Here is a 16,276-nt window from a genome sequence, read left to right as displayed (position 1 = left end):
CTCAGATTCACCGTACACCATACTATTAGGGGTAAACACACCAACATTTAAAAACCTTTTACATGCAAGAAGGTGAGCCTTTTCGATGACATAAAATTCCTTGAAGCCCCAGATTTCGGATCCACAGAGGAGAATAGGCTGCACTTTGGAATCCAACAACTTGAAAAATATACTGGGACCAACAACCCCCAACTTCGGTGTAACAGAGAGCAATTGTAGTAAGACCTTTCCCCCTCTACTTCCCAAATTAATGATAGATTTATTCAGGTTTAGTGTAGGTGTAAATAATATCCCTAGATATATATTCGTTGACAACGGACATACGTTTTCCTTTAAAGTACCATTTCTCTATAGCTGCCGTTGGGCCACCGAAAAACAACAATTTTGGTCTTTTCAAGATAAACGTCAAGTCGCCAGTTATCTGAATAATGTGATAGCCTATTAATTTGCCTCTGAAGGCCAATAACAGTGCTTGACATTAGGATCACATCGTCAGCAAAAAGTAAAATAAAGAGTTCAGCAAGATCAGGAGATAATTGGATGCCATGCCTGCCAGACTGTATAATGTCAAAATATAGTTCTTTCATAAAGAATGAAAATAAGGTGTTATCCACAAACTTCTGTGAGGTGTCTCATTGCCTGATCCTGAACGTGTGAAATCACATTTTATTTATACTAGGATACACTGTAAACACTCTAAAGGATGTAACTCCAAAACATGCAGTCAAACATAATGAAATTATAAATTCAGAAATATTTCGTATTTGGATACGTAAGGTTAATTTATGCATGGTCACGGTAGCTGATGAAACGGTAACTCTTGACCCATTAACTTCATTCAGACTGGCATCTTCATGTATACTGCTTGCACTGACAAGGCGAAGCAATTTGCTTGTAAACTTTATGTCAGGACACGAATTCTTTTCCCTTTCAAAAATTGCTCAGCATGTCTGAAAGGTGTGATATCGTCATCATATCCCAACTGCGTATATCGATGCTCTTGCTGTTGATCACTTGGCTGGCTGGTTCAGACTCAATTGTGTACAGATTATTTGCCGCCAAATATCTGGAACTTTGCTTAGTGTGGCGTAAAACTAAATTCACTCACAATTTCTGCCTTTCTGCATAACATTTCACTCGTAGACTGACAGGGCGGCGGGGTAATCTAGTGAATAATGCGTTCGCTCGTCACACCGAAGATCCAGGTTCGATTCCTCAAATGGGAACAACGTGCGAACCCATTCCTGATGTCCCCCGCAGCGTAAAAATAACTCACCCAAGAGTACTCAAGCAACCAGTAGTGATGCTATAAACTACGTAGGTAGTGCTTGTTGTTGTAGGCAATGACATACATACGTTGTTCATGAACACCTGGTGTCATCAGATATTTTCATTTCACAAACTTTCCATCACTATTTTGCCTACTACACCCATTGGTTGTTGTACTGTGTGTCACGCTTGCCATTGAGCTCGGGCGAATGTGCTTCCACATATTCAGATAATGTATGCATGTGCCTAGGCATATTGTCCGCGATTAACGTGGCGAACCTTTCTCAATGGACACCACAATGAGGTTTTACGCATTCAGTCAATTATACGTTTGAGAACGGTGTACACTCTCTTCGTATTAGCAGTGGAGAAGCTGAAGCAATCATGAACGCTGAAGACAGTGACAAGCAGGTTGAATCTTATACTCTGGTAAGCAGTCATAATCTGTGGAAAGTGAATGGTGATAGAACTCAGCAGTGTGTAATGTATTACATAATTGAAAGAAATCTACATAAATTATAATTGTTTCCATTCGCCTGCATTTTGAATGGTATTCATATCTAGGCTTTACAAAGAGTAGATATATTTCACGCTCTATGATATTCATACTAGCTCAGTGGTGTTGTTAAAAGAGCATCGTATTTGTGCAACTGTTTTGTTATCGTTTAATCCTGCACTCAGCATTTTGTTTTAAACTAGCAACATGGCGTTGGTCTGAAAGTAATCTAGTCTGGGCCAGTCATCAAAGCATGAGCATTGATCTAGGCAATTGGGATACGGTGACCTGTGTCCAACCAAGTCAGGGAGACTGACCAGCCAATCTCGTTTGTTCATGAACACTTGGTGTCATCAGATATTTTCATTTCACGAAACAACATGCATGAATTGCTGAAGTTCAATTCTAACCCGCGTCGTCACTCATAAATATCATTTCAGGAGGACGGACATTAATTCAGTCACTTTTGGTCAACCTCACATATTCAGCAATTGTAGCCGCTAACCTCCAGACTTTCGGTATTTGTGACCACTGACGTCTAAACACGAACAGTTCATTCGTTTTAGTCAACCTCACATATTCAGCAATTGTACCCACTAACCTCTAGACTTTCGGTATTTGTGACCACTGACGTGTAAACACGAACAGTTCAGTCGTTTTAGTCAACCTCACATGTTCAGCAATTGTAGCCACTGACCTCCAGACCTTTTGTATTTGTGGCCACTGTAAACATGAACAGTTCGTCAACCTCAACAGGTCAACTAATTGTGAGCAGTGACATGTATACCTCCAAAGGTTCATTAACTGTAACTAACAAAACGATTATGTAAACAGATTCAGCATCTTTGACCACTGACATGCATACCTCCACAGGTTCACTGAGACCACTGACATGCAAACCTCCACAGGTTCACTGAGACCACTGACATGCAAACCTCCACAGGTTCACTGAGACCACTGACATGCACACCTCCACAGGTTCACTGAGACCACTGACATGCATACCTCCACAAGTTCACTGAGACCACTGACATGCATACCTCCACAGGTTCACTGAGACCACTGACATGCAGTAATTGCTACCATGATACTATAACCTCCACAGGTTAATTATCTGTGACCTCGGAGATGTTATTTGTGACACTGACATGGACACATCCACAGGTTCATTGACTGTTCATTGAGACCACTGACCCACATTCACTGTGACACGCAAACTTCCACAGGTTCATTCGTTGTGACTAGTGACACGCAAATCTTCACAGGTGTATTGTTACAGGCAGGAGACACGAACACCTTCAAAGGGTTCACTGATAATGACCACGGACACTCACACCTTCAAATGTTCATTGATTGTGACCTGTGACACGACACGCACACATTCACAGTTTCATTGACAATGTCCACCTACACACAGACACACACACAGACACACACACACACACGCACACACACACACACACACACACACACACACACAAACACACACATCTTCACAGGTTCATTGATCATGACCACTGACATGTACACCTGCACAGGTTCACTGATAATGACCACTAACACATCAATCTCCAAAGGTGCAACAAGAGGAAAGCGACCACAGTGGCGACGAACCAGGTACTGGTGCTACAACGTATGACGAACCTCAGTTTACCAAACGCCAAATCATCAAGAATGTATTCGTAGTCAGCATAGCCTTTGTGGTGCTCTTCATCTCGTATGGAAGCATGGCCAATCTGCAGTCCAGCCTTAACATGGAAAGCGGAATCGGCAGTGGTAGCCTAGCCATCATTTATGCAGCAATGATTCTTTCGTGTTTGTTTTTACCGTCATACCTGATTGCCCATATCGGTTGCAAATGGTCGATGGTTCTTTCAATCACTGGATACATTGCATACATGGTCGCTAATTTCTATCCTGTGTGGGCTACAATGATCCCTGCGTCGATTTTGATAGGGGTAGGGGCTGGTCCTCTATGGTCAGCCAAGAGTACCTATCTCACCACTATAGCTGTCTGGTACGCCAGGTTGACTGGACAGTCAGAGGACGCAATCCTCAACCGATTCTTTGGAATCTTCTTCATGTTCTTCCAATCATGTGAGTATATGCTTTCTCAGTTGTAAAAGGAGTAAGCTCGAGTTGACAATATACATTGTTCGCTGTATTATATTGCCACATTGTTAAGTTTCTAGACATACTTAGTCGTCCGATCTTAACTGAAATACGGTATTGTACATTTTGATAAATGTCACTGTCTGTTCACTATTCCCACATGTTTTAAAATATATGTGTACCCTTGTTTCCCAAGAATATTGATTGTTAATGCAAAAACTGATGAAATGGATTATATATCAAATAGATAGAAGATGGTTATACGCTGCAGAGGACATCAGAAATGGGCTTTAGACATTGTACCCATATGGGTAATCGAAATTCGAACTTGGTGATGTGAGGCTCTACTAGATTTGCCTCCGCTAATTGGTCGACAAAATATGTTCTTTCCCTCTGCTGCCACTTAGATCTAAAACACCACCTATGTGTTTAATCAGAGATTCAAATGTCTAAACCATAGTCACGAAGGAATCTGTTGAGAAAGTTGTATTTTTATGCTTATCAATAACAACTAATTCCGAACAATATCACGTTGGCGGTGACGTTGTGTTCACAAATTGGCACCTGATATACTAATGGGTGAATAAGTGAGTATGGTCTTACACAGTTTTCCAGCAATATCCGACCGGTGCCACCGGAAATGGTATTCACACATTGTACCCATGTGGGGATTTGAACCTGGGCCTACAGAGCGACGAGCGAAGGCTTTAACCACTAGACTACCCCACTACCCCTGATATACGTTTGGAAAGCAATACCTCACAATACATAGACACCCCCCAAGCAGATTTCAGAGCCGGTTATTGGCATTTTTCTGCAGTTCAAATCTGGGGCAACATTATCGTCTTCAGCATATTTTCATCATCCAACAATACAACGAGCAACACCTCAGACAGTGCCGTCAATGAGGAACGTATTTGTGGAGCACGGTTTTGTCCAAGTCAGATTGTCGCCTCAAACAACACTAACCTAGAACGCCCCGTGGAAACTAAGGTTTGATGACTGATGATTACTGGTAATTGCTGGTGATTACTGACTCGCAAAATTATCGCAGCAAGGAAACTATAATTGCTGTAACCAGAAAATGCTCGAAGCACGAGTAAAATTCTCGAAATTTCAAGTTTTCAAAAGAAACTCAAAGTAGCGAGAAAATCCCAGATGGAACGAGAAAATAGTCGAAGTAAGGGGAAAATAATCGAAATGACGAGGCAACACTTTGATACACCCGTAGCATAAAAGCAAAGAGACGTTTTGCTTGAAAAAATATGCTCTGCTACAAAAGTGGCAGCATTGTGCTATAGAATGACTTGAAGCTATGCCTTTGTTCTTCCAGATTTACATACTATGTGGCGTATTTGTGTCATGTGCGCTGGCAGGGATGTTCATCATCATCCTGTTCCTAGATCGTATGAAGCTGGTCAAGAAGGACCAACGGTCAAAACGAGTGTCCCCTCGGGTGTTGGTGTCGAGCGTCAAGCACCTCATTTCCTCCCGGTACCAGATACTCCTAGTACCTCTCACCGTGTATAGTGGAATCGAACAGGCATTGATCGGGGGCGACTTTACCAGAGTGAGTTTAGATCAGAGATGTTAAAGGACAGCTAATTTACAACCGTTAAACTTCATCAAAAATAGTGTCCTCCTGTTAGAGGCACTTGAGTCTCAAAACAATCAAAGTACATTTAGGCATGCTCTAATGTTTAACCGTGGTATGTTTTTGTTGAGCGGGTTCGGCGGATGATTTCGTGTGCTAGCGTTTAGGTCCCCCTGAGGGTGTTCTTTCGTATCTTGGTTTGGACTCAACCCAGTTAAAGAAACAAGAATATAGCATTGTACTGTACTAAGTAAGCGTAATCCCAAATGTAACATGTGTTACACCTGACCACGAATGGCATTGTGTAATCACAGTATGTTTGTGAATTTAAACTATGACTAAATTTAGGTATAATAGCCAACCGCGTTGTAAATCTTGCTGGCGTCCAGTCAAGTAACAAAAGTCAAAAGCATCCCTGGTAGGTCAACTTTCTTGTGATCCCCCTTCAGTTGCTTGCGATCTGTAGCCTCTTGTGTACTGTATTGCCCTAAACAGACATATAATTTTCGAGTTGCATGCTACTTATAAATCTCTAACTGTGACATTCTAGTTGTTTTATTGTCTTTTTTACATATGCTACGCTATTATATTATATAATTATTATCAAATGCAAAGGACAAATAAGTGTTTTCAAAATACCTCACTCAAGGCTGTGTCTTAATTTCTATATTAATTGTTTATACAATAATTCTTGGGAAAACAAACAGTAAAACGTCTATGTTTTAATATGAAAAAATAGGGGTACATGTATTTGAAAACTAGTTTGTTGGAATAGTTTTCAAGACGCATGTTATTCCCAACCATTCATATTCCGCTTTGCTCTTACGAAAAAAGTATTTGAAACACAAATAATGAAAACAAATACAAGAAAAAAATAAAAAAGAGTGAAAACGTCACATTACGCCTCAAACACATACATACATACATACGTACATACATACATACATACATACATACATACATACATACATACATACATACATACATACATACATACATACATACATACATACATACATATACACGTGTGTGTGTGTGTGTGTGTGTGTGTGTGTGTGTGTGTGTGTGTGTGTGTGTGTGTGTGTGTGTGTGTGTGTGTGTGTGTGTGTGTGTGTGTGTGTGTGTGTGTGTATAAGCATAAGATGTCGTTAACTACAAAAAAAGTAAATGAAACAAAAAAAACCCAGGTCACTCTGAATGTCAGTTCTCCAGCAATTAAATGTTTCCACAGGATATGTGTTCTTAACCTGGCATCCTGAAAGTAGCTACATTCTAAAAATATAATTATTTATCATTTTGTTTTTATCGTCATTTTATAATTTTATTCATCATTTCTGAATATATAATATCTCCATCCACTGAATCCATATTGTCCGTAATTTCAGTCCTTCATCACGTGCACCCTCGGCATCCACTATGTTGGCTACATCATGATATGCTACGGGGTCGTTGATGCCTTATGCTCGTTCCTGTTTGGCCAGATGGTGAAGAATGTTGGTCACTTGCCTTTCTTCGTGTTAGGTAAATATTTGTTCGTACACGAGTATTGTTTGTTGTTTTCCAAATTTCACACGTAGTGGTCATTCCAGACAGCAGAAATGGGTGTCGAACCTGGGTCGCCGTCACGCCTGAGGGCTACCCAACACCGTCCTCTTTCATAAGAAACAACCACAGAAAAATAAACACAAACTTAAGGAGTAAACACAAGTTGATCATGAGACAATTGGTTGTTTGGTTTATTGGTTGACGCCGCTCTCGGCAACATAACAGGTATATCGTGGAGATGAATAACGTTAATATGTTTGGGGTTTTTTTTTTGAGTAAATACTCGTTTAATTATCCACAAGTTTTTAAAGACCTCTTTGCATCAACATGGACAGATATTTTGGGAATGAATCTGATAACAATCTGATGGATGTAATCTCAAATAAATGTTTCAGCTTTGGTTCTTCATGGATCATGTCAAATAACCTTCCTACTTTGGGAACCCGACGGTACCAGCTGGTATGTGTACTACGTCATCGCGGGAATCTGGGGAATGGGAGACGCCGTTGTTCAGACACAGATCAACGGTAGGTGAAGGGCAACGTGCTTCAGTTTACTTCATTGTATTCACTGAAGGTGTAAATGGTACGATACATATTCAAAATGCTCTGTAAATACACACCCGAAAAGGAGACGCTAGTGGCTGATGGGATATAATTACACTGTGACGCATTGTAGTGAGTCAAGCAGGTATTGTCGAGATCAATCGAAGCTGGTTCCCATGACGCGACATTCAGCAACATTTTGCTGAAATCAAAATGCAGTACCTTTTTGGGCACTGCAGTATACATATCCTCTTCTTGTTGGGCTTTACGTCGGCATTGTGCTAATTACATAGTGACCAGATCAAGTTTGCATATACTACCATTCTAATTCCATAGTCCACGCGTGTCCTAGAATGCCAGATGAACCATAGAAATAAGAAAGAGTTGATAGGTGCTTAATTCATCCACTGTTATACGCTGAGTTATATTGACAGATGATGACTCATGAATGTCTAAATTGTCATTCGCATACTCACTACTCCGCCGCGTTTGACGAATAATAACTTCTGTCTTAATTGCTTTGTTTGATTGGCATTATTAGGGGTTGGTGAGTAATAAGAGAGTAAGATTCTTTATGGATAACAACTTCTATATTACTTATGATGCGACGTTTCGGTATGGATTGACAACGGTATAAGGTTCCATACAGAAACGTCGCATCATATGTGATACAGAGGCTGTTATCCATAAAGAATCTTACTCTCTTATATTCTCTTAATTATCATTCACATACGCTCTATATATGTTGCGTGTGCGGATGGATGATAATTTTTGTCTTAACTTTCATTCACATACGCTCTATATATGTTGCGTGTGCGGATGGATGATAATTTTTGTCTTAACTTTCATTCACATACGCTCTATATATGTTGCGTGTGCGGATGGATGATAATTTTTGTCTTAACTTTCATTCACATACGCTCTATATATGTTGCGTGTGCGGATGGATGATAATTTTTGTCTTAACTTTCATTCACATACGCTCTATATATGTTGCGTGTGCGGATGGATGATAATTTTTGTCTTAACTTTCATTCACATACGCTCTATATATGTTGCGTGTGCGGATGGATGATAATTTTTGTCTTAACTTTCATTCACATACGCTCTATATATGTTGCGTGTGCGGATGGATGATAATTTTTGTCTTAACTTTCATTCACATACGCTCTATATATGTTGCGTGTGCGGATGGATGATAATTTTTGTCTTAACTTTCATTCACATACGCTCCATGCTGTAAGTATGAGATGATAGCTTTTGTCTGAATTATCATTCATATACTCACTACTCCACCGCTATCGACAAATCATAACTTTTGCCTGAATTATCATTCATATACTCACTACTCCACCGCTATCGAGAAATCATAGCTTTTGCCTGAATTATCATTCATATACTCACTACTCCACCGCTATCGACAAATCATAGCTTTTGCCTGAATTATCATTCATATACTCACTACCCCACCGCCATCGACGAATGATAGCTTTTCCCTGAATTATCATTCATATACTCACTACTCCACCGCTATCGACGAATGATAGCTTTCGCCTGAATTATCATTCATATACTCACTACTCCACCGCTATCGACGAATGATAGCTTTTGCCTGAAATATCATTCATATACTCACTACTCCACCGCTATCGACGAATGATAACTTTTGTCTGAATTATCATTCATATACTCACTACTCCACCGCTATCGACGAATGATAGCTTTTGCCTGAATTATCATTCATATACTCACTACTCCACCGCTATCGACGAATGATAGCTTTTGTCTGAATTATCATTCATATACTCACTACTCCACCGCTATCGACGAATGATAACTTTTGTCTGAATTATCATTCATATACTCACTACCCCACCGCTATCGATGAATGATAGCTTTTGTCTGAATTATCATTCATATACTCACTACTCCACCGCTATCGACGAATGATAACTTTTGTCTGAATTATCATTCATATACTCACTACTCCACCGCAATCGACGAAAGATAACTTTTGCCTGAATTATCATTCATATACTCACTACCCCACCGCTATCGACGAAAGATAACTTTTGCCTGAAATATCATTCATATACTCACTAGTCCACCGCTATCGACGAATGATAGCTTTTGCCTGAAATATCATTCATATACTCACTACCCCACCGCTATCGACGAAAGATAACCTTTGCCTGAATTATCATTCATATACTCACTACTCCACCGCTATCGACGAATGATAGCTTTTGTCTGAATCATCATTCATATACTCACTACTCCACCGCTATCGACGAAAGATAACTTTTGCCTGAATTATCATTCATATACTCACTACCCCACCGCTATCGACGAATCATTATTTTTGCCTGAATTATCATTCATATACTCACTACCCCACCGCTATCGACGAATCATTATTTTTGCCTGAATTATCATTCATATACTCACTACCCCACCGCTATCGACGAAAGATAACTTTTGCCTGAAATATCATTCATATACTCACTACCCCACCGCTATCGACGAAAGATAACTTTTGCCTGAAATATCATTCATATCCTCACTACTCCACCGATATCGACGAATGATAGCTTTTGTCTGAATCATGATTCATATACTCACTACTCCACCGCTATCGACGAATGATAACTTTTGCCTGAATTATCATTCATATACTCACTACTCCACCGCAATCGACGAAAGATAACTTTTGCCTGAATTATCATTCATATACTCACTACTCCACCGCAATCGACGAAAGATAACTTTTGCCTGAATTATCATTCATATACTGACTACCCCACCGCTATCGACGAAAGATAACTTTTGCCTGAAATATCATTCATATACTCACTACTCCACCGCTATCGACGAATGACAACTTTTGTCTGAATTATCATTCATATACTCACTACCCCACCGCTATCGACGAAAGATAACCTTTGCCTGAATTATCATTCATATACTCACTACTCCACCGCTATCGACGAATGATAGCTTTTGTCTGAATCATCATTCATATACTCACTACTCCAACGCTATCGACGAATGATAACTTTTGTCTGAATTATCATTCATATACTCACTACTCCACCACTATCGACGAAAGATAACTTTTGCCTGAATTATCATTCATATACTCACTACCCCACCGTTATCGACGAATCATTATTTTTGCCTGAATTATCATTCATATACTCACTACCCCACCGCTATCGACGAAAGATAACTTTTGCCTGAAATATCATTCATATACTCACTACCCCACCGCTATCGACGAAAGATAACTTTTGCCTGAAATATCATTCATATACTCACTACTCCACCGATATCGACGAATGATAGCTTTTGTCTGAATCATGATTCATATACTCACTACTCCACCGCTATCGACGAATGATAACTTTTGCCTGAATTATCATTCATATACTCACTACTCCACCGCAATCGACGAAAGATAACTTTTGCCTGAATTATCATTCATATACTCACTACCCCACCGCTATCGACGAAAGATAACTTTTGCCTGAAATATCATTCATATACTCACTACTCCACCGCTATCGACGAATGATAACTTTTGTCTGAATTATCATTCATATACTCACTACTCCACCGCTATCGACGAATGATAGCTTTTGTCTGAATTATCATTCATATACTCACTACTCCACCGCTATCGACGAATGATAGCTTTTGTCTGAATTATCATTCATATACTCACTACTCCACCGCTATCGATGAAAGATAACTTTTGTCTGAATTATCATTCATATACTCACGACCCCACCGCTATCGATGAATGATAGCTTTTGTCTGAATTATCATTCATATACTCACTACTCCACCGCTATCGACGAATGATAGCTTTTGTCTGAATTATCATTCATATACTCACTACTCCACCGCTATCGACGAAAGATAACTTTTGCCTGAATTATCATTCATATACTCACTACCCCACCGCTATCGACGAAAGATAACTTTTGCCTGAAATATCATTCATATACTCACTAGTCCACCGCTATCGACGAATGATAGCTTTTGCCTGAATTATCATTCATATACTCACTACCCCACCGCTATCGACGAAAGATAACCTTTGCCTGAATTATCATTCATATACTCACTACTCCACCGCTATCGACGAAAGATAGCTTTTGTCTGAATCATCATTCATATACTCACTACTCCACCGCTATCGACGAATGATAACTTTTGTCTGAAATATCATTCATATACTCACTACTCCAACGCTATCGACGAAAGATAACTTTTGCCTGAATTATCATTCATATACTCACTACCCCACCGCTATCGACGAATCATTATTTTTGCCTGAATTATCATTCATATACTCACTACCCCACCGCTATCGACGAAAGATAACTTTTGCCTGAAATATCATTCATATACTCACTACCCCACCGCTATCGACGAAAGATAACTTTTGCCTGAAATATCATTCATATACTCACTACTCCACCGATATCGACGAATGATAGCTTTTGTCTGAATCATGATTCATAAACTCACTACTCCACCGCTATCGACGAATGATAACTTTTGCCTGAATTATCATTCATATACTCACTACTCCACCGCAATCGACGAAAGATAACTTTTGCCTGAATTATCACTCATATACTCACTACTCCACCGCTATCGACGAAAGATAACTTTTGCCTGAAATATCATTCATATACTCACTACTCCACCGCTATCGACGAATGATAGCTTTTGCCTGAAATATCATTCATATACTCACTACCCCACCGCTATCGACGAAAGATAACCTTTGCCTGAAATATCATTCATATACTCACTACTCCACCGCTATCGACGAATGATAGCTTTTGTCTGAAGTATCATTCATATACTCACTACTCCACCGCTATCGACGAATGATAGCTTTTGCCTGAAATATTATTCATATACTCACTACTCCACCGCTATCGACGAATGATAGCTTTTGCCTGAAATATCATTCATATACTCACTACCCCACCGCTATCGACGAAAGATAACCTTTGCCTGAAATATCATTCATATACTCACTACTCCACCGCTATCGACGAATGATAGCTTTTGTCTGAATTATCATTCATATACTCACTACTCCACCGCTATCGACGAATGATAGCTTTTGCCTGAAATATTATTCATATACTCACTACTCCACCGCTATCGACGAATGATAGCTTTTGCCTGAAATATCATTCATATACTCACTACCCCACCGTTATCGACGAATCATTAGTTTTGCCTGAATTATCATTCATATACTCACTACCCCACCGCTATCGACGAATCATTACTTTTGCCTGAATTATCATTCATATACTCACTACCCCACCGCTATCGACGAAAGATAACTTTTGCCTGAAATATCATTCATATACTCACTACTCCACCGCTATCGACGAATGATAGCTTTTGTCTGAATCATCATTCATATACTCACTACTCCATCGCTATCGACGAATGATAACTTTTGCCTGAATTATCATTCATATACTCACTACTCCACCGCTATCGACGAAAGGTAGCTTTTGCCTGAATTATCATTCATATACTCACTACCCCACTGCTATCGACGAAAGATAACTTTTGCCTGAAATATCATTCATATACTCACTACTCCACCGCTATCGACGAATGACAGCTTTTGCCTGAATTATCATTCATATACTCACTACTCCACCGCTATCGACGAATGATAGCTTTTGCCTGAATTATCATTCACATACTCACTACTCCACCGCTATCGACGAATGACAGCTTTTGCCTGAATTATCATTCATATACTCACTACTCCACCGCTATCGACGAATCATAGCTTTTGCCTGAATTATCATTCATATACTCACTACTCCAACGCTATCGACGAATGATAGCTTTTGTCTGAATTATCATTCATATACTCACTACTCCACCGCTATCGACGAAAGATAACTTTTGCCTGAATTATCATTCATATACTCACTACCCCACCGCTATCGACGAATCATTATTTTTGCCTGAATTATCATTCATATACTCACTACCCCACCGCTATCGACGAAAGATAACTTTTGCCTGAAATATCATTCATATACTCACTACCCCACCGCTATCGACGAAAGATAACTTTTGCCTGAAATATCATTCATATACTCACTACTCCACCGATATCGACGAATGATAGCTTTTGTCTGAATCATGATTCATATACTCACTACTCCACCGCTATCGACGAATGATAACTTTTGCCTGAATTATCATTCATATACTCACTACTCCACCGCAATCGACGAAAGATAACTTTTGCCTGAATTATCATTCATATACTCACTACTCCACCGCTATCGACGAAAGATAACTTTTGCCTGAAATATCATTCATATACTCACTACTCCACCGCTATCGACGAATGATAGCTTTTGCCTGAAATATCATTCATATACTCACTACCCCACCGCTATCGACGAAAGATAACCTTTGCCTGAAATATCATTCATATACTCACTACTCCACCGCTATCGACGAATGATAGCTTTTGTCTGAATTATCATTCATATACTCACTACTCCACCGCTATCGACGAATGATAGCTTTTGCCTGAAATATTATTCATATACTCACTACTCCACCGCTATCGACGAATGATAGCTTTTGCCTGAAATATCATTCATATACTCACTACTCCACCGCTATCGACGAAAGATAACTTTTGCCTGAATTATCATTCATGTACTCACTACCCCACCGTTATCGACGAATCATTAGTTTTGCCTGAATTATCATTCATATACTCACTACCCCACCGCTATCGACGAATCATTACTTTTGCCTGAATTATCATTCATATACTCACTACCCCACCGCTATCGACGAAAGATAACTTTTGCCTGAAATATCATTCATATACTCACTACTCCACCGCTATCGACGAATGATAGCTTTTGTCTGAATCATCATTCATATACTCACTACTCCATCGCTATCGACGAATGATAACTTTTGTCTGAATTATCATTCATATACTCACTACTCCACCGCTATCGACGAAAGGTAGCTTTTGCCTGAATTATCATTCATATACTCACTACCCCACTGCTATCGACGAAAGATAACTTTTGCCTGAAATATCATTCATATACTCACTACTCCACCGCTATCGACGAATGACAGCTTTTGCCTGAATTATCATTCATATACTCACTACTCCACCGCTATCGACGAATGATAGCTTTTGCCTGAATTATCATTCATATACTCACTACTCCACCGCTATCGACGAATGACAGCTTTTGCCTGAATTATCATTCATATACTCACTACTCCACCGCTATCGACGAATGATAGCTTTTTGCCTGAATTATCATTCATATACTCACTACTCCACCGCTATCGACGAATCATAGCTTTTGCCTGAATTATCATTCATATACTCACTACTCCACCGCTATCGACGAATGATAGCTTTTGTCTGAATCATCATTCATATACTCACTACTCCACCGCTATCGACGAATGATAGCTTTTACCTGAATTAACATTCATACACGCTCTATGATGCATAGAGTATGGATGTATGGATGGATGATAATTTTTGCCTTATGCTGCAAGTATGGGTAGTTGATGACTTTTGCCCTAGTTATCATTCACACATTATATTCTGGAGATATGGATGAATGATGACTGTGGAATTAATTATCATTCATATACTCTTTGTTCCGCAGATATCGATGATGACTGGTGCCTTACTTATAATTTACAATACTTTCATACTTTCTATGTTCCAACTATGGTTGGATGATTATTCGTGTCTTAATTATCATCACAAACTCTGTGTTACAGCGCTGTATGGCCTTCTGTTCAAAGACAACGTTGAAGCTGGGTTTGCGAACTACCGACTTTGGGAATCTATTGGATTCATCATACAATATGCGTACAATGATTACATATGCACCAGGACAAAACTGTACATTTCCATATCAATACTTCTAACGGGCATGTGTGGGTATGCTATTGTGGAAACATTACACCGCCGTGAAGGAACCCCAGCAAAATGCATTGACGTTTCAGAAGAACATGTGACGAAAAAATAATCTCTGTTGTTTACTACATCGTTCACTATTCCTAATAATGTACCGTATCTCTTGAGTTCGGAAACACTGTCCCCTGAACAGTTTTAACTGAGATGTGATCCGTTAAGACCTTATTTGTCGCAGTAATTTGTAGACTCGAAAAAGAGAATATTTGTCACTTTTCGGAAATAAATAACATACAATGCCGTGCAACAAGCGTGTGACCTATGAGTGAGTTCAGTTATCAGTTTTCCAGCAGTACCGCCGCAGGGGCACCAGAAATGCACTTCCAACATTGCACCCATGTTGGTAATCAAACCCGGATCATCGGCGTGACGACCGAACGTTTCAACTATTGGGCTACATGTAACAATGTTCCACTCGATATCGTTAGTCACCGCTTAGTCATGCGTGTGTCCCTGGAGATCAATTCTAACTCGGGACGTCACAGGAATGCGTCAATAGAGAGTTGCCTAGTGATTAAAACGCTCGCTCGTTACGCCGGAGGCCCGGGCTCGGTTCCAAATGAAATTTAGAGACTATCAGTTCTGCATAACCTTCATCTAACTTTCCAACACGGTACGTTTATCTCCTAAATGACAAACTACCCCAAGCCACGAAAGGTAACTTGGGCATGCACTTC

At 39.7% G+C, this 16,276-nt stretch overlaps 1 protein-coding gene across 1 annotated transcript; it reads left to right on the top strand.

Annotated features, from left to right (window-relative positions):
• Positions 1-1,653: 1,653 nt before the first annotated feature.
• On the top strand, positions 1,654-15,654 carry LOC137257388 (protein unc-93 homolog A-like). The gene is made up of 7 exons (XM_067794720.1): positions 1,654-1,698; positions 3,343-3,862; positions 4,698-4,870; positions 5,211-5,447; positions 6,857-6,992; positions 7,412-7,543; positions 15,404-15,654. Exons 1-7 carry the CDS (start codon positions 1,654-1,656, stop codon positions 15,652-15,654), a joined length of 1,494 nt encoding a protein of 497 aa, XP_067650821.1.
• Positions 15,655-16,276: the final 622 nt, after the last annotated feature.

This window comes from Haliotis asinina, chromosome 12 (assembly GCF_037392515.1).
Source record: "Haliotis asinina isolate JCU_RB_2024 chromosome 12, JCU_Hal_asi_v2, whole genome shotgun sequence".
NCBI classification, from domain to species: Eukaryota; Metazoa; Mollusca; class Gastropoda; order Lepetellida; family Haliotidae; genus Haliotis; species Haliotis asinina.
Note: the sequence above shows the minus strand (reverse complement) of the source record. Positions and strands in the feature narration are given on the sequence as shown.

Coding starts and splice junctions, on each gene's coding strand:
- LOC137257388 (XM_067794720.1), top strand. CDS start 1,654: ATGAACGCTGAAGACAGTGACAAGCAGGTTGAATCTTATACTCTG. Junction 4,871..5,210: donor AACGCCCCGTGGAAACTAAG/GTTTGATGACTG, acceptor TTGTTCTTCCAG/ATTTACATACTATGTGGCGT. Junction 6,993..7,411: donor CTTGCCTTTCTTCGTGTTAG/GTAAATATTTGT, acceptor TAAATGTTTCAG/CTTTGGTTCTTCATGGATCA.